Raw genomic sequence first — 18124 nt, forward strand, 5'->3', positions numbered from 1 at the left:
CGGATGACCCGGCGGAAATGCGCTTACATTACAGTGTATTTCCATAAGACGAAATTGCATATATTGCATCCTTTTTTTGGGGAGGGATTATTATTTTGTTCTACCTCCCCTGTTGGAGTAAACAATTGCTGACGCGCCTTTCTGATCTTACTTGCCTTGACATTTCTGCTTGGTGTGCCTCCCTGTGATTTCTTCCTCCCTCTATGTTATGTATCCTATACCCTGCACTTTTTTTTTTTTTTTTTTTTTTTTCTTATGAACGATTTGTTAAAAATCTCCCAATATTTTGTCACTTAGAATGTTAATTTCTAATCTTTTTTTTTTCTTTCACTTTATTCTAATTCGAAATGGGAAAAGAACAAAAGTTTCTCAAAATATTGGTATTCGAAAAAAAAAAAAAAAAAAAAAATTTTGTTACTTGGAAAAAAGGGAAGAATAAATAAATGAAAGAATAAATATATATATGCGCGTACATATTTATGTTCATCTCTACAAGACATTTTTTTACGAATTCATCCCTGTGCGGTAAGCCCTTAACCATAATGGCTGCCTCTGTCCAGCTTTGTCCTTGTTCTCCTCGTTCTTCTGGACACATGACCAGGTTTTCCTTTTACATTTCTGGCACAGGTACTCGTCACATGTGCGTGCATGTTGCTCTACGGAGGCGCATCACGCATACATTTGCGATGCGAACGTCCACATGGAGCACAAAATGAATGCGCCGCTTAGCCGTAAATTCTCTGGGGCTTTCCCATGGTGCTCTTAATGTGCAGAGTCCTAATGTTCTGCCAATTTTTTTTCAAAAGAGAAACCAAAAAGTTAATGGCATGTACAATGTTGGATCTGAGTTCCTCCTCTTTCAAGTTCGCATGACCAACAGGAACACCCATGCATAAAACCTTCTTCAGTTGAAATTTTATGGAAGACTTTAATTCTAAAATTTTGTCATTAATTTTATCATTGTGGGTAATTAGGGAAGGAAACTTTCCTGCCTTGTTTAAACCTGGACCAAGAAGTTTTGGAATTTGTGGTAAGATAACCTGACTTGCTAAGAACGCATCATATTTTTTGGCCAACTTTTTAACCAGTGTTTTATCTTTATTTAATTTTTTCATCGCTTCTATGTCCATATAGTCTAATTCTAGTTTCTGTGCTTCCTCCACGTGTACAGCATCTCCCAGTATACATACCTTCAGTTTCTTTCTCACTTCATTAGATAATTTTACTGTTCCTGAAAAACGTTTGTCTCTCTGCGTGTCGTAATCCTTCAGCCCGATCTGCAGCTCAATCGTCTCAACGAATTTTCTCTTTTTCGTTTTTGTGCCTTCGAACACGTCGGAGATGGCTTTTTTTAAGAGATCCTGATTTAGCTTGCTAAAAAGGGGGAAACGGGGAAATCGAAGCAAGTGCAATGGGTAAATTGCTCACACAGTGTGCAGTGCGCGGGGGGTATACACAACATACATAACATATATAACATACACAACATATATAACATATATGCCATTTACAACATATGTAATTTATATAATTTATGTTCCCCGAGGGGAGGCTCCAATGGCATGCGTGAACAAATGAAGGGGCATAAACAAATGAGTAGCATTCACATGATATATATGTTCCTCCAAAGGAAATGCAGGCTCATTAAATCGGTACGCAGAAGATGAAATGACGTGTTTGCAACAGAAAATGGCAGCGCCATATAGTGTTCTGTATGTACGTGATGCTTGCTCATTTGATGGGCTAATGCGGCACCGTTCTTTTTTCCCCCCACAACAATGGGTAACCTCTCCTCATAAAAAAAGGCCACAAGTATAAGCAAGCGCATACAACAGGGTACCCACAACAACGTAGTGATATGCATATAAATATTTAAGTACGCTGGGATGCGTGCTGCGCCTCTCTGTATATGCCCCCCCCACCATTCCTGCGGGAGACTTCGCAACAGGAACACTTAAATCCAGTTCCCCATTTTGTATGGCCTTACCTCATTGTGTAAATGCGCGTTAAAAGGAAGAAAACACTTAAAGAGTTATTCAGAAGGGAGGTTTCAAATTCGTAATTTATACGAAACTTTTTTTTTTTTCTTAAATAAAGCAATCGCTTGAGTAAATTTTCTGTTCAAAGAATTATCAAATGTTCTCTCCAGGGAAATTAAAACAGAGTGGAGTTTTATTTTGCAATTGCATCTGTTTTTGGTTGAATTTATAAAAAATGAAAAGGAAAAAAAAAAAAAAAAATTGTGGGTTGATAAAATATGGAAACTTACAAATGGGGAAAAAAAAAAAAATTCAATCGGCGGTGAAAACCCAAAGAAAAACTACGCGTCGCGTGGGTAAGGATAAAAAAAAAACACGAATGTACAATCTCAATATGTATTGTAAATATTATTCACTCCATAACATACATTTGTATATATATTTTTGGGCCGCTTTATTGTATATAAAAATGAAAATATGCGTATAGGGGAGGACCCATTCACGAGGTTTACATTTTTCGCGAGGGTGAAGAAAAGTCCGCGCAGAGAAAAAATGCTATAAACCCTTAACGGAGTTTGTAGTAGTGCATAAGATTTCCTCTGGGATTTGTGCGTAGGAAAAGAAGAAAAATTGTTGACGCGGTGAAAAAAAAATAGAAAAAAAAAACAAACGTCGAAATGTGAAAAAATAGGCCTTCCCCCCAAAAAATTAAATTAAGTTTAAAGCCTTATATTTAATCCGCCAGAGAGGAAAGAGCACCTGCTGTTATGCCTAGTTCAGTGTAATTCTTTTCACCACGGGAACTGTAAAACCCCGCGTACATATATGCTCGAAGGAGTTATTGAGCACCACCTGGGGGGGAATACTACGCGCATACGTTATACGCATATTATATATGCCTACAGTGATGTACCCCATTTTGCGTTATTTTGTGTCATTTTTTTCGAGCCCAAAATTGCAATACCGCATACTTGTATATATAGCAATATGCGCCTTCGCATATGCACTATTTTTATCGATAGTAAAAGTTTACATGTGGCCGAAAGAAATTGCACTTTTAAAAAATTGAAAAAATCATTGGTGCATGACGCTGTATAGTACTATGCAGTGACCCGCAAGGCGCAAAAAAAAATATAATATATATATGTATATATTTTCATATGCGCCCTTCATGCGTGTACTAATTGGCGTTATATATATATGTACGTGCACGTTCACCCTACAATTAGCTAAATGGAGCGAGTCATTTTTTACTTTCACGTGAAGTGCAAAGGAGCCTTGAAATAGTAGGAAGGAGGGGTGTTTCCTTTTTAAAAAGGAGCGCATAATTTTGCAGTGGCTAAAAGATGGTGGACATAAAAGTCAGTGTAATTTTTCTTTTCCATACGTTAAGTCCCATTCCGGATTTTTCCCACATACCATTTGCCGTGTATGTTGCATGAAAAGTAACGACACATTAAAATGCAGGCCAGAAAAAAAAGGTACAGCTAACTAAATGATTGGCAGTGATTAAAATGGAGGTTACATCTACTGGGAGTGTCAGATTTATGCAAACGCGTGTGCGTGTGGAGCAGGGGATGCGTGCATTGTCTCCCCTGTTTGTTTTTTTACCACCCCATTGTGCTTACCTGTCCGTTTCATTATAGCTACCACGAAGGAAGGAAAAAGACGTGCACGTTCTTGTGGCGTGAGGAGGGTCATTTTACAAATGCGTATCTTTTAATGCGTTATTGGATTGTTTAAAGGGAAAAAGAGAGAAAAAAAAAAAAGGAATAATCGTAGCAGTGATTTGTGTTCCCTTTGCGGACAGCGCAAAACATCGTTTGGGAACTTGTGCATCATCACATCAATATAAAGGCGGTTATTATAGACGTCCTATAGGGATGTATGCACCCCGGTAGACGACTTCCACATGCGTTTTTTCCGTTTTTCCATGTTACGAACAAAATGGCACGCATCCAACGTAGCACATGCGCGCTCTCCGTCTAACATGTGCAGCATACTGCTTAATTATTAAAGGCATTAAAGGGAGAAGGTAAATGTAGTACATCGCATCACTCCCCCGTTTCGAATACGTTCGCTGTTGTATATGTGTATGTATAAGCCTAAATACGCGAAAGCATACTTGTAGTGGCCAAGGCGTCCTATTTTTATGGAACAAGTTATGTTAGTTTCTTCACATGCGCTCTCAAATGTTGAGCTTTCATTTCATGATATTGAGTCTAGCATGTTTCGCATGGTTCCAATCTTTGCGAATAATTTTTCCCATGTTTCGTGCAACCGGGTCCATATGTGAAAGTGGAACCCAGCATGCTTATACACAGAAAACGGAACAACATGTGCGGAGATTTAAGAAAAAAAAAAAAAAAAAGACGCAAAGAATAAAATTTTCAATAGTGCAATAAGATAAAAACGCAATTTGCACATATTGGCATTTCCCTGCGTAAATTGCAAACTCGTTACAGAAAGTAGGAAAGGAGCCTTATAAGCTAACCAACGCGGTTACGGTACTCGTCGCCAGCAATGCAATGGTAAACTCTTCGCAATAGTACGAATGAGTTGCACTGAAGAGAAATTTCCTGTGTCCCCTAACCACAAACGTAAGCCTTCTTTTGCAAAAAATGGGGGCTCGAAATATGGTGAACTGTAAAATGGCGCCACTATGCGATAAAATGGGGCAAAAAAACTCGAAAAGATGTCGCAATACGGTAGCAGAAAGGAGCTAGCAAAATTGCAGCCGAACTAGTTAAACAAACTTACGCAGTTTATTAAAAGAACTTTGCATAATCCCAAGTTTGTCGCCATACGAATTTTTTTATAACGCCATATATAAGGGTTAAACTTATGCACAAAGCAAGTGTAGGGTTGGTTCGTTCGAACTTCAAGACCTTACATAGGTTGACGCGTTTATGTTGGGATTAAGAACTCCGTGCATAGAGCAGTGAATAAGCCGCACATACCGAAATGGTGAACAACGAGAAAGACAACATATTGTTTTGAAATTCCTTTTTTTTTTCCCTTAATTTTATCACATATTATTTTTTTCCCAAAGTTGTTTTTTCCTTTCTTTAAATGTGCATATTTTGCATTTGCTGCACCATGATGGCGTCATCTGAGAGTGGAAATATGTATATACAAACGTGTACGCGTATTTAACTGTGTTTTGTTATCTTGACTGTAGGAAGTGGGGGGTCGGAAGATCTCTTCCTTTAGGTAATTTTTTTACGCGAGACACTTCAACATATCCGTTAATTTCAGGGCGTTTCAAACCAGCGGCCCTTTTCTCCCCCTTAAAAAAGTTGAAAATCAACCAGGCACGGTGATTCCATGGAATCAACACACGCGTAATTTACCGAACAGAGGCATGCATGGTTAGGCACACAAGCGCGTACATATATATATATGTATAATGGAGGAATGTGCAGTACCAACATGCAGCTATCGCACTTTGAACAGCCCCGTTTGCCCGTTTTTTCACCGCTCTCAAGGAGAAAGGGGTGGCGGTGGTACCAGAATGTGCATGCGCCCGTCCCCTATATAACTAACAAAAGATTACGTGCTCAATCGATTCGCGTACTTTTTATGATATATTTTATTTCATAATTACGGAAGCATCACCGTCGCAAAACATTGCAAAAAAGTTTGCTTCATATTTTAACAATCGTGCCGAACGGGACAGAATATTCAATTACGTATTCACTTAATTCTTGTATGCAAATATAACTGCACGGACATATCTTCATACGTACATATAAGAAATAAATGCTACGCAGGATAGAGAAATAATTACATAAATATATATATAATAAACCATATCTACCATTACGTACATAAGAAAAAGCGAGTACTTATCGTGAACAAAAAGGATAGCTATTTTTTCAAATTATAAAAGTAGGCACATCACAGAGTATTATATTTATACTGATTTGTACATACCGCAAGTTCTGGTAAATATTTGTACGCGTAGGCATAACGCATGGACTGGACTGTTTTTTTATATCGTATGCACTGTTGAAATTTTTGGGGGACGGCGGCCCTGCATAAAAAATATGCGCGAAGAAAAAACTGGTTTTGTAAAAAAGCGCCTTATTTTTTTTGCTTATAGCGGAAGCACACTAAACTAGTAGCGCCTTTACTTGTACGCATTGAGAAAAGTAGTACGTAGTAGTAGGAGTGCATTTATCTGCATATATGAATGAGTCGCACTTTCCCTTTACCATTGGCTCATTGAAGTTATCCCTTTGCAGAGATGTACATAATAAATAAATGGTAGTGCATATTTTTTCTTACGCATAAACATAAATGGTGAAGTACTTCTCTCGCCAGAATTACGCTCTCGTTTTTATATGAAAAATAATTCACCGCATTAATGCATATTATATGTTATATGCGCAGAACTACGCACTTATAACTTTATGTACATATTTTGCACGTAATATATAAACCGTATTACATACATTATTTTAAGTACTCTCTGGGGCGAGCGAATAAATATACACCCGCGTAAGCCGGCACTGTTCATCGGCACGACGCATACGTGAATATTTTATATATATAAAACCATATGCATATGAAAAAATATATATGTAAAAATATTATATTATGTACATAAATTATGCATACTGCGTATATGCGCATAATATATATTATTGTGGTAAAGCAGCTTCCTTTTACTTCGGTACTCGTGTACTTTTTCCCATTCCATTGCGCATATTTTTTTTACCATGTATGCGTTTTTCGCTTAAAAAAATAATAAGCAATTTTACATACAATACTAAAAAAATGAATAACTAAAAAATAAAAAAAAACGTTTAGCATGCATATATTTATATATATTGTTTTTATGGACCCTGTACGCATATTGAAAAATTGGTAGCAATATATTTTTTTATTCACTTTCATTTTTCTTTTATGAATTTTTTTTTTTTTAAATATCTCTTTTTTGTTAGCTTTTTTTTTTTTTTTTTTTTTTTTTTTCCTTTTGACTTTATATATTTTATATATTTTATTTATTTTTTTTTTTATATAATTGTTTATTTCTACGAGTTTCTGTTGATTTTAGTTTTTTAACCTTTAAAATTGTTAAATTATTGCGCATATATTTTATATACCTTGGTTTTTTCTCTTTTTTCTTTTCTTCATTTTTAAAAAATAAAAGAAAGCTGTGCCAACAAAAGAATAAAGCAAAAGAAAATATACATGTACAGTAGATACTTTATGTATGTAAGCCTGTATGTATAATTACGTACGGAGAGTATATACAAGCGAGTATAAGTATAAAGGTATACATTTATATATATATATACATACGTACGATTGAAGATAGGCATTTTTGCAGAGTTCCATCATATCCCCCCACCAACATCTGTAATCCCCCTTGAACTCGCCAAAACAAGTACCCTTAGTGTACTTTGTTTTTAGATTGTAAGATGGTGGATTCGCCACCCAAAAAAAGAGCATTGAGTACTACTGACGATAAAAAAGAAAAAAGAACCATGGTTAGCAAAAAGGGTAACCCAGCTGAAGCTGTTGAGGACGTTGAAGAAAGTCTGGATAATGTAGCTGGAGACAAGAAGGGTGAAGCATTGAAAAAGGATAAAAGAAAAAAAAAAGAAAAAAAGAACAAAGATAATGACATCGATAAAATTAATGACGAAGAGGAAGAAGATGAAGAAAATGAAGAGGAAAATTTAAAAAAATTCGGAGTTGACACGAGTGAAAATGACGATGAGGATGATGATGAAGATGACGATGATGAGGACGACGACGATGACGACGATGATGACGATGACGACGACGATGACGATGATGAGGATGACGACGACGACGACGACGATGAAGACGATGACGATGATGACGACGACGATGACGACGAGGATGATGATGACGACGAAGACGATGACGACGATGAGGATGACGATGAGGACGAGGATGATGAGGATGACGACGACGACGATGAGGATTTTGATGATATGGATGATGATGAGGATGAGGACGATGACGACGATGAGGATGATGAGGATGACGACGATGAGGATGAGGATGAAGACGATGAGGATGAGGATGACGAGGACATGGGCGAAGGCTCCAAAAAGGAGGGTGATTCGCACGCAAAGAAGGACAGTGACGACGAGGCCTTCGACTAATATGAGGTATGCTCCACAACACGCGCAGCAGGATGCATATTAATGCACATATTAACATATGTACACTTTTTTTAAATTAAAGAAGAGAGTATTTACGAAAGAGGGAATATCTCAATGGCTCATAGGCTATTGTTCAACATTTTCATAAATGAGAATGTAACTAAGACACCACCATGTTTTCTTTAAATCATATCGTACATTTTTTAAATACTCATTTGTGTATTTTATGTGTTATATCCTATTATATTATAAAAATTATATATAAGATATGTACATACATACATAAACACACGTACACGCACATATACATAATATGCACATATGTATAAAACACTTGTTCTATATGTATTGTATCTGTATGTATTTTTTTTTCTGAAAACAGTTGTTCTGTATTTTAATTTTTTATGTTGCCATTTGAACATTTATAATATTTTACATGTATATCACGAAAGCAAAAAAAAAAAAAAAAAAAAAAAAAAAAAAAAAAAATATATATATATATAACTAAAAATAACTAAATTTAAAAATTAAAAATAACAAAAGAATTTGAACATAGATGAAAAAATATTAAGATATTTTTGTTTTCCCAAATGGAAAAGACTGCCTCTGCAGGGCGAAGCAAAATATGTGTACGTACGTCTATACATTGCATGTGCGGGAATATAAAAGTGCCGCCAACGCATGTACCACGTCCACATGTACCATTTCTTATGTATATATTACACGCATGTACATATGACATATTTATATCTTTGCTATGTATGCCAATTAAATTGGAGAGACTGCTTTTTCAAGACTTCCTCCCTTTTTTAATAGTTCAAAAAATTGACACAAATTACTAGAGACATCTCTAAAATGGCTTTCATCATATTTTCACGTTAGTTCTGTCCAGGGCGCTATAACAGCGGAATTGTTAGTAGGCGCTACGGAGTAAGCGTACATGTGTATGCCAACGTACACAAATATACTGGGGTGTATGTTGTTATGACCTAATTTGCTTCATTCAGCAACTTATATTCTTTTTACTCCATTGAAATGATAGAAACGGGGTGATACATAAATTTTATCCCAATTTAGGGAAATTTTACCAATTTGGCATTCGCAGGAAACCGTGGTTGTATGAGGGACGGGGAATACGGAATAGGCGCGCCCTGAATTCGTATAGGATGTGTGCCACATGCAGGTATACATATTGCATACGCATCCATATGGATATAATTATATGCATAAGGATACGCGAAGTGGAGGCGTCCCTGATTGTGCGAGTTCATGCATCTCCTTATATGTCACATTCGGCCATTGCATTCCCTTCTTTTCCATCTAATGTTAAAATGATGTTTCCCGTTTTGTGCATACAACTATGTCGTCGAAGAAATTGAAAACAAGCACCTGCAATGGTGTTACACGGGAAAAATATGAACAGTTCACGCAAAACCTGTGTTCGAAAATGTACACCTCCCCACTTATATAAAAATGGCAAATGAGAAAATATGTTACCTCTTTCTTTTAACCAAATAGAATCATCATACAATCATAGATATAAAAAAAAAGATTTACAAAAGTGAAAATAATTTCGTCACAGTTGTCATTGCAGGTTGTGTTCTTGCATAAAATATACAACAGAACGTTATCATTTTTTTTTTTTTTTTTTTTTTTTTACTCAATATGCTTTAAAAAAAAAAAAAAAAAAAAAAACTACAACGGCTAGCCATTTGTACAGGGAACTTATCACAAACTTTGGCTAACCAAAATATGGAGTTAAGCATTTTTGAGATTTTTATTTAAAAACATGAAAGTGGTGGTATAACCAAGAACAGCGCGCTCTATTGTGAAGATAAGATTAATGGCGACCTTTTTTACGTGCTTGCTGAGGAATAATTGCTGGAAGAACATTCGCATGGAACAAAATGAAGGAAAATGGTGTACTGTGCTATAAGTGCAAGAAGAAGAATGCTGTAGTTTGCACAAGGGAGAAATCGTGCAAGGATTGCTTTTTACAACTGGTCGAATATACATTTAAGAATACGTTAAGGGAAAAATGTCTGTTTAAAAGCAAGGGGGGTCACAATTTTCAACTTCCAGGACAGCTTATAAAGAAGAATGATAAAAGGGAGGATATGCAGGAACAGAAGTGCAACAAACCGGTTGCACATGGGGAATATGCCCCCTGCCAGAATGGACACTTGGCGGGAAGAAGCTGTTGCAAGGAGCTGAACGAAGGAATGTGCTCGGACGGGATAGAAAGGAAGGGAAAAAATGTCACCACATTGAGTATGCAACCGGAAAAGAAAAAAACAGCTATCGCGTTTTCCGGGGAAATTTGCTCGTCTTTTCTACTCTTTCTGTTTGTAAAATATTTGAAAAACGTAAAAAATAGGAAAAATAATATGTTGCTGACAAATGAATTTTGCGTTTTTAGCGAAATAATATTCGTAGACATTTTTCAAGATGAAAATTATATTCTTAGTTTGATAAGATCTATCGAGGAGATATTCCGCCGTTTCGAGGAGAGCGGCGATTCGAAGGGGGGGAGTAACGATGAGCAGGTGGACAAATCGGCACACCAGGAAGTGTACCACACGGACAGCAAATCTGAAGAACACGGGGAGGAAACCCAACACAGTCACAAACATGACGAATCGTCGCCCGCAAATGGCTACGACAAGATACCTTTCGTTAAGGGGGTATTTAAAAAAAAAATAAACAAAGTACACTTCACAGTGTTGAAATGTAATTATTTTGTGAATGATCAGTATAAAAGGGAATTTCTAGTGCACTACGATTTGGTGAAAAAGGAAAAAAAAAATTATTACCTAAATTACATAAACGAGCTAATTATATACAATGCCATTTTAAAGTACAGCATGGACGAGAACATCAATTACGTCCTCTTTGGAAATAACGCAAATAACATCTCCAACAAATCATTTCTGTACACCATACTTGGTAACGGAATAAATCTACCCATATGCACAGCATACATAGACAACAGATATAAGAATATAAATTTGATAAAGCCATTGAGGGATCTCCTAAATAAAGAAATATATATTTACTGCTTTTATAAAAATATTGCCTATTTACGGAACACATCCTTTGATGGGAATATCGTCTATAGCACCATAAATGAAATGCTGTCTTCTCTGGATTCGAAGAATAACACTTCGTCCATAATTAACAACACGACGGGCAATTTGGTAAACATAGCCAATTTGACCAACATGACAAACGTGGCAAACATGACAAGTGATACGCAGCAACCCCGTGGAGGAAAGAATCAAGAGGACTACAACCTTACTAATGTGAATAGGCAAGATGGAGAAAAAAATAGCGACGTAGAAGTTATCCCAGAAAAGTTACACCGCCACAGCGATATTGAAAAGGGTCACGGCGCAAACACGTATAAGAATTTCTTTGCCTGCCATATATGCTCAGGCAATAAGGAGACACAGGAAGAGAAGGAGTTTATAAAAAAGATGAACAAAATTCAGTTAACAAACTTGGAGAAAATGAAGCACACCAGTTTGATTTGTTCCACGTGCTTGAGCATATTTTCTTCCAGCGATAACTGCGTGAATCTTTTTAATGTCTTCTTTTAACATTTGAGTTTGGCAAAATTTTGCGCCTCTGCGGGCAGCCGCGTGCTCGATGGCACCTAGGCCCGGTAGTTCCTCGCCCAACTCATGTACGCAGCCCCTTTTTTGCAACCACGCTAGGGTGTGAAAAAGCAGGAAGCTTCTCCCCGCTTCGGTTATAGCCTAAAAGGAAAGACGCATATCTGTAAGGTAAGGACCAGACAGATTGTAATCACAGCCAGTCGTCAAAATTGATATTTGCCTTTTTTGTGCCTTCCGCCTGTATAATACATTCCTGCGAGTTTTGTGAGGGTTCCTTTAGGAAGGGATAGGAAGGGAGGGGGCGTTTTCACCGCGCGTGAGTGAGTGAATACATATACACATATATATGTGTTTGTACGTTTCCACGTGAGCGAACGCGCCTTTGCCGAGGCTGCTTCCCTCTTCGCGCGTCTCACATTGGGCACTTCGCCATCCTTGTAGATGTGCATTCGAATCCTCCTCTTGATTTTTTCAATTTTTTTAATGTGTATTTTTTCTTGGTTTTCTGCCAATACTGGGTCGCTTTGCTGCTGAAGAGTGGCATGGGGAGATATTTAACATACCCATTTGGCTTTGTACATACGTCTACGTGAACGTATGGAAGTGTTTGCATTCGTTTGTTTGCGCGTGTGTTCGTATGAACGGTACAAGCGCAAGCGACGGCCTCTGTGTTTATGTCACCACAGAAATTGTAACTTTTGTTTTGTGTACCTTAACTTTTTTTCTATACGCATCAAAAAGGATCAACTGGTTTAAGGACTCCAGTTCCTCTGCCCACAATTGGTAGATATTCTTGCGGGTGATGGTGTGGGAAGAAGAAATGAGTAGAAAGTGGGTGATTATATGCATACGTTCACGTTATGTGAGTCTAGAGGAACAACCTTACGTGGGGTAGTCCACGTTTGGGTGGTACCATCTAGGCAAATTCGCACACCCATATGGTCATCTTTTCACCTTACGTTGTAAATAACGTAGTTTTGATACGTGTTAGAGAGATACTTATGCATTTGTTTAATTTCTTCTTGCTTGTTCACATAGGGGACGATGCAATTCTCGAAGTACTTGAGCTCTCCTTCGCTGTACACTTGGTGGGTGAGAAGTAGAAGGGGGTGTAGATAGGCGTGGGGCAGTATACATCCCTTCGTGAGCGACTGCCGCTATCTATAACTAGGCGCCTAAGGAAACGGCTAAAAAAGCAGCCCAACATGATAGGTTACGTCTTTTACTAACTGTTACTGAAAGGGAAATAATAAAGGGGGATCCTTTGTCTAGCTAGCTTGATCATTTCTTCTTTTTTACTATTGTCCAGCTTTACTTCTTTGACGAAATTTTGCAGGTTTTTTAGCTCCTCCTTTGGAATGAGGTGGTGGAGTCAGATGGGTTCTAGCGAAGTTAGGCAAAATGGCACCATTCAACATAAATGTAATGTTTACATTGGGATAGTGAAAAGCATAACCACGGTGTTGTGTTTGTTCCCCTTTGTATGTCTCCTCCTTTTTATTGGAACTCACCGTGCTGGTAGCATACATAGGGGAGAAATACTGATAATTGGAAAAATTGGAATAGGAAAAGTTGTACGCAAAAGTTAGGGCATCTTGTATGATTCTCTTCCTCAGGTTTAGTCTCTCCTCGCTAGTCATACTAGAATAATTTTTCTGAGAATTCCTATTGACGTCCTTAATTCCCAAGTGCATTTTGTTGTCTCTCTTTTTGTCTGTTCCACAATATGTGTTCGTCGAAGTTTTTCTCTGCTACGGCTGTGAATTTTTCAATTCAAAGGAAGGGGATAGCGGCACGTCAGCAGACTCCACCTACATGGGTATATTTCAGTGAATATATGAGGGTATATACGGTCACGGCAATATGGGGGGTAAATTTTGCCGCTTAGGTGCGTACACGTGGACACTATGAAAGGGTTGTCTTTATTCAGATCCTTGAATTAGGAGGCCTCCGTGGCATGGCAGGAGTTTTGCAAACATGTAGCTGCGGAAAGGAAAAGTTGGAATCGAAGGAGGAATCCGAAAGGGTAAAATGTAGTGGGAAAGAATTGAAAAAACACATAACCTCAAGAAACGCCAACAAAAAATGGGTAACAAAAAAGGGGAAGAATAAAATGGGGAATAAGATACACACACGTATGCAACGACAATCAGGGTTAAACTAGGAGTGAGTAATTTTTCCCATGAAGTATGTGTTTATATGTGCACGGCAGGTGGGAGCGTGGTAAAAATGGGTATGCGCGAAGTGTCTTTTTGTTTCTTTACCGTTAGTTATGTTTCATTTTTTCGCTCATCCAGGTGATATATATTGCAAAGATGCTAACACCGGTTGTTCTGTTGTTATGGATGTGCCAATACTAGTAAATTTGTACAATTTTAAATGTGCCGCACGTTGTAACAACAACATGGGGAGCAGACTAAACTGCGCGAATTGTCTCGGGGTGAAATGTAAATGCATGACGATAGGCCAAATGGGCTAAACAAGATAAACGAAAAAATTTCGCGGGGAGTTAATTGGGAATAATTTCTGTTGGTGCATTTGCATAATTTAGAAGAAACAAAACATGTTACATTATTGGGAAGTAGTTTTTTCTTTTTTATGTGTGCATTTGTGCAGACATATTCTTGTGCGTCAATTTGCTAGCTTGGCAAAAGTGAACGCAAAAATAAAAAAAGGGGGGATACCTTTGGGGTGCCAGCCAGGCACTCCCCGAAGGGGACAAATGATAAACGAAGCGAAGTAAATGAAAAAAAAATATATATTGCAAAAAGGCCCCGTAGCACCACCACTCAAGGTTCCATGACGGGGCCACCTAATTAGACACAAGGGAAGTGTTCATCCTCTTGTGGTACTTAAAGGAGAGATGCACAAAAAAAATGGATATAATAGACACGCAGGAAGAAATGAAAAAAGGGGAAAGCTGACTTTCAATGTAGTAGTAGCTATAAATGATAGGCGAAATGGTGAGGGATAAATATCTGAAGAAGGAAACAATGCTTTGGGAAAACAGTTGATCCTTTTTGGAAAAAAATAAAGATATAATGGTTGGTATGATTGGCTCTATGTAGGCATAGGAGCAGGAATGGATGAAGCAAATGCTGATGTATTGAAAAATTATGTTGTAATATTTTATGCTGTGGTACGTGAGGAGGATTCCTGTGCTCTGTATGAGCAATCCTATAATTGCCGTGCCTGTAAGGGAGGAAAAGGAAGGAGAGAGTGAGACGGGTCAGGTGTAGCGGCGATTTGGCACGTGTGCTGGATCTGCCTAACAAATTGTCCCTGCCCAATTTATCATCCTACTAAGGGAAGTGGTACATGGGGGGAGGAAGGTTGGCTGTCCCTCCGTACCATTGTATCCAAACGTTTTCAAAATATATGAGAAGGAAAAGTATTGGTAGAAGATCATGATAATTCCGCTCAGGGAGACAAAGACGCTGATCTGTATCTGCTTGTTGTCTGTTAAAAAAAAGGGGGGTGAGGGAATAAATATACGCAATGTCACTATGCACATGTGTCTTCCCCTCCTGTGTTTCAACACGAGTAAAAATAAATGTGCTGCTTGACTAACCGGAGGAAACGTTGTCGTTGTAGAATACAAAAAAAATGTTGCTCATCAAATTGGAGGAGAAGGCTGAGGTAAATCTGAACATGCAAATCGAAAGGAGGCACTTCAACTTGTACGAAAGAGTCGTGTGAGAAAGTGCACGCATCTTTTCCTTCAGGTAGAGACTGACCCTGGTGATGTAAAAGTAGTCCCGTCTTTTCAGAAATTGCTGATATGATAGATCGGAAAATTCATCATTGTCTTGACTGAAAAATTTCTTCCTGTAATTTTCGTCAGTTTTTTTTTTTTTATTATTCAGCAGGTAGCTATTTACAGAATATTCACCTGCAGAAATTTCACCTCTCAAATTTGCACTTATCAAATTTCCATTCGCAGAATTGGTTCCCCTTCTGTAGCTGGACACATCATGTTTGTAGCTCCCACTGTGTGCACGATGATTTTTAAATTCCGACTCTGCTAGATCATTCAAATATGCGGAATTTTCCCCTCCGTTGTGTGGTAGATTTTTTTGTTCATTTTTTTTTTTCTGCCCATGGGTGTCAACATTGAGGGTGATCAAATTAGCGTCTTCGATGATGGCTTTTTTTATGTTGTCCTGATTTTGTGCTAGTAGCTCACTCGAAATGGTCAACACAATTAGCAGAGAGGCAATTAATCCAAGTGTGTTAAAATGTAATATTATTTCAAAATTAAATATGGTTAAAAAGAGGGAAGATAATAGTGGACCCAGAATAATTCCAATTGCATTAAATATATTTATGTAGGTGTAATAAATGCACACATCTGAGTCAACCAGGTCATTGATCATGGCATTAACTACAACGATGAACACTGAGCTACTGCCACATATAATTCTGTTAATAATTAATAGAGGGAAATTCAACTTTACGTAAAATAGGTACATACCAATCAGGTTTAGCAGAATTAGAAATACAAGTAAATGCTTCTTGTTGATGGAAGAAAAGAATCCTATAACTAGGCACATTACACATTGGGCGAGCGAATAGAAACTTAGTAAAATTCCCAATTCCTTCACTTGTATGTCGTAATAGTTTAATATATAAAATGGGAGCAGCGGCTGTAGGAAGGATTCAAATAACGTCTTGATAAACACGGAAAGGAGAATTTTGAACAGGGTTTTTTTCTTAATTTTTTCGTACTCTTCATTATTATAGAATAGGTTTCCATCGTCCGTTTTCGCTTTCATTCTATCTACTTGCTATTTTTTCATTTACGTGCGGGGGGTTCGCGGTTATCGGTGGGAGCGACGGTCGGTGGGCGCGTATATCGGTTTACGCGGTTTACCCGGTTTACGCTCTATGTGTACACAGCAAACCTGTAGGAGCGTCAATTTTCTGATTGGATAATCCCTGTAGGAACCCTTCTTCCGCAGGTTCGATGTGCCTCTCCTAACAGCACACTGCTGTCACTCCGCTATTGGGTACGCCCTAGGGGGGGAGATAACCATTCGCAGTTGGAAGCACCCAAGGTTGTAGTATGCCCACGGGGAAAGGTGAACCCATACGTAACTATTGCGCGTACACCCATGAATAGGCGAAACGGCGGCAAGGTTAGAGGTTCGAAAAAGGGCTCCTCAACAGCGCTGCTTAAAAGGAGAGTGAGGGAAATTTTCGGCAAAGTGAGACGTCATAGGAGAGCACCCGAGTGTGTTAACTTGATCCTCTTAACTCCTATATAATGCCTCCCTATATTTGGCCCCGTTCTTCCTGCGCGATGTAGTACCTCAATATCTTACCGCGCACGATGCTACCATGTGAACGCTTCCCATGTGACCCAGAACCGGCAAACAAATTTTCTTTTTAACTCTCCAAAATGCTGCTCGATGCATAAAACACAACACACTAGGGGCATGCAGGGAGGGGGCGAAAATTTCTCAAAAAAATGAAAGAAGGAATTTCGTTGCGAGTATGGTGAAGCGGGGAGTTGGGTGACCCTCTACTGATAAATGCACGTGGTGCCATATAGCTACTGCACCGGGCTTATTCGTAACAGTACGTACATGCGTGGAGCATAAATACGCATGTAGGCGCACAGGCGTGGCTCTGTAGAATGAGAACGCTTGTATAGTTGAGCTGTTTTGGGATATACGTGTCTCTGAGGTGTACTTCCTTGAGAGGTTTGTCTTGGGCGATACGCCGTTGGTATATATAGGCCTTTGGGATGCACGCCTTTTTGTGCCTGCCCCTATGACAGCATTTGAGCTAGCCACGCATCCACCACTGTATGCTGGCCCCAGAAGCTCAGAAGAACTCTAAATGTGTGTCTCCGTCGAGACAAAACCGTTGAAAATGGCCCCTTCTTTCTTTGCAGATGCATGTGTTCTTCAGCTGGCCGTTGAGCATGTGTACGCCGATGTATTTTAGCCCCTTCTTATAATTGGTGTGGAAAAAAAACGACGAAAAATGGCCCCCTGATTTTTGGTTTCAAATTTGATGAATTTAAATTAAAAAATAATTTTAAAATGAATTCTTTTTATTTCAATAAAATATATTTTCATGAAAAAAAATAAAACAAAATAAATTTCATTTATCTCCTTAAAAGGAAAACACAATCTTATACCAACTTACACAAAACAAATGTAAAAATGGTTAAAAAAACTCTTCAAATGTTAAGTTTTTCAAACTTCAAAAAGTTACAAATTGTAAATGTTTACAAATTGTAAAATCCTGTAAATCACAAATTTCACAAATTTCGAAATTCTCAAAAAACCACGCCATTAAGGAAAGGCCGGCTTTACACAGTTAAGGCGAACAAAAGCGCAGCCAACCAAAGAAACACATAAGAAGTAAAAGC

General features: G+C 38.1%; 5 protein-coding genes across 5 annotated transcripts; 2 read left to right on the plus strand and 3 right to left on the minus strand.

Annotated features, from left to right (window-relative positions):
• Window positions 1-725: 725 nt before the first annotated feature.
• On the minus strand, window positions 726-2568 carry PCOAH_00047060 (60S ribosomal protein L10a; the record flags this gene model as incomplete). Its single annotated transcript, XM_020061490.1, has 2 exons — window positions 726-1374; window positions 1988-2568. The coding sequence occupies 2 exons, from the start codon at window positions 1990-1992 to the stop codon at window positions 726-728; spliced, it is 654 nt and encodes a 217-aa protein (XP_019916795.1).
• A 4840-nt stretch (window positions 2569-7408) lies between these two features.
• PCOAH_00047070 (Uncharacterized protein) lies at window positions 7409-8125 on the plus strand (the record flags this gene model as incomplete). The annotated part of the gene is made up of 1 exon (XM_020061491.1): window positions 7409-8125. One exon carries the CDS (start codon window positions 7409-7411, stop codon window positions 8123-8125), a length of 717 nt encoding a protein of 238 aa, XP_019916491.1.
• A 1907-nt stretch (window positions 8126-10032) lies between these two features.
• Window positions 10033-11724, plus strand: PCOAH_00047080 (Uncharacterized protein; the record flags this gene model as incomplete). Its single annotated transcript, XM_020061492.1, has 1 exon — window positions 10033-11724. The coding sequence occupies one exon, from the start codon at window positions 10033-10035 to the stop codon at window positions 11722-11724; it is 1692 nt and encodes a 563-aa protein (XP_019916770.1).
• A 208-nt stretch (window positions 11725-11932) lies between these two features.
• Window positions 11933-13436, minus strand: PCOAH_00047090 (Uncharacterized protein; the record flags this gene model as incomplete). The annotated part of the gene is made up of 6 exons (XM_020061493.1): window positions 11933-12016; window positions 12159-12272; window positions 12454-12534; window positions 12702-12826; window positions 12973-13093; window positions 13254-13436. 6 exons carry the CDS (start codon window positions 13434-13436, stop codon window positions 11933-11935), a joined length of 708 nt encoding a protein of 235 aa, XP_019916437.1.
• Window positions 13437-14554: 1118 nt separating this feature from the next.
• Window positions 14555-16517, minus strand: PCOAH_00047100 (Uncharacterized protein; the record flags this gene model as incomplete). Its single annotated transcript, XM_020061494.1, has 3 exons — window positions 14555-14934; window positions 15094-15201; window positions 15314-16517. The coding sequence occupies 3 exons, from the start codon at window positions 16515-16517 to the stop codon at window positions 14555-14557; spliced, it is 1692 nt and encodes a 563-aa protein (XP_019916252.1).
• Window positions 16518-18124: the final 1607 nt, after the last annotated feature.

Source organism: Plasmodium coatneyi, chromosome 12, assembly GCF_001680005.1.
Source record: "Plasmodium coatneyi strain Hackeri chromosome 12, complete sequence".
Lineage (NCBI taxonomy): Eukaryota > Apicomplexa > Aconoidasida > Haemosporida > Plasmodiidae > Plasmodium > Plasmodium coatneyi.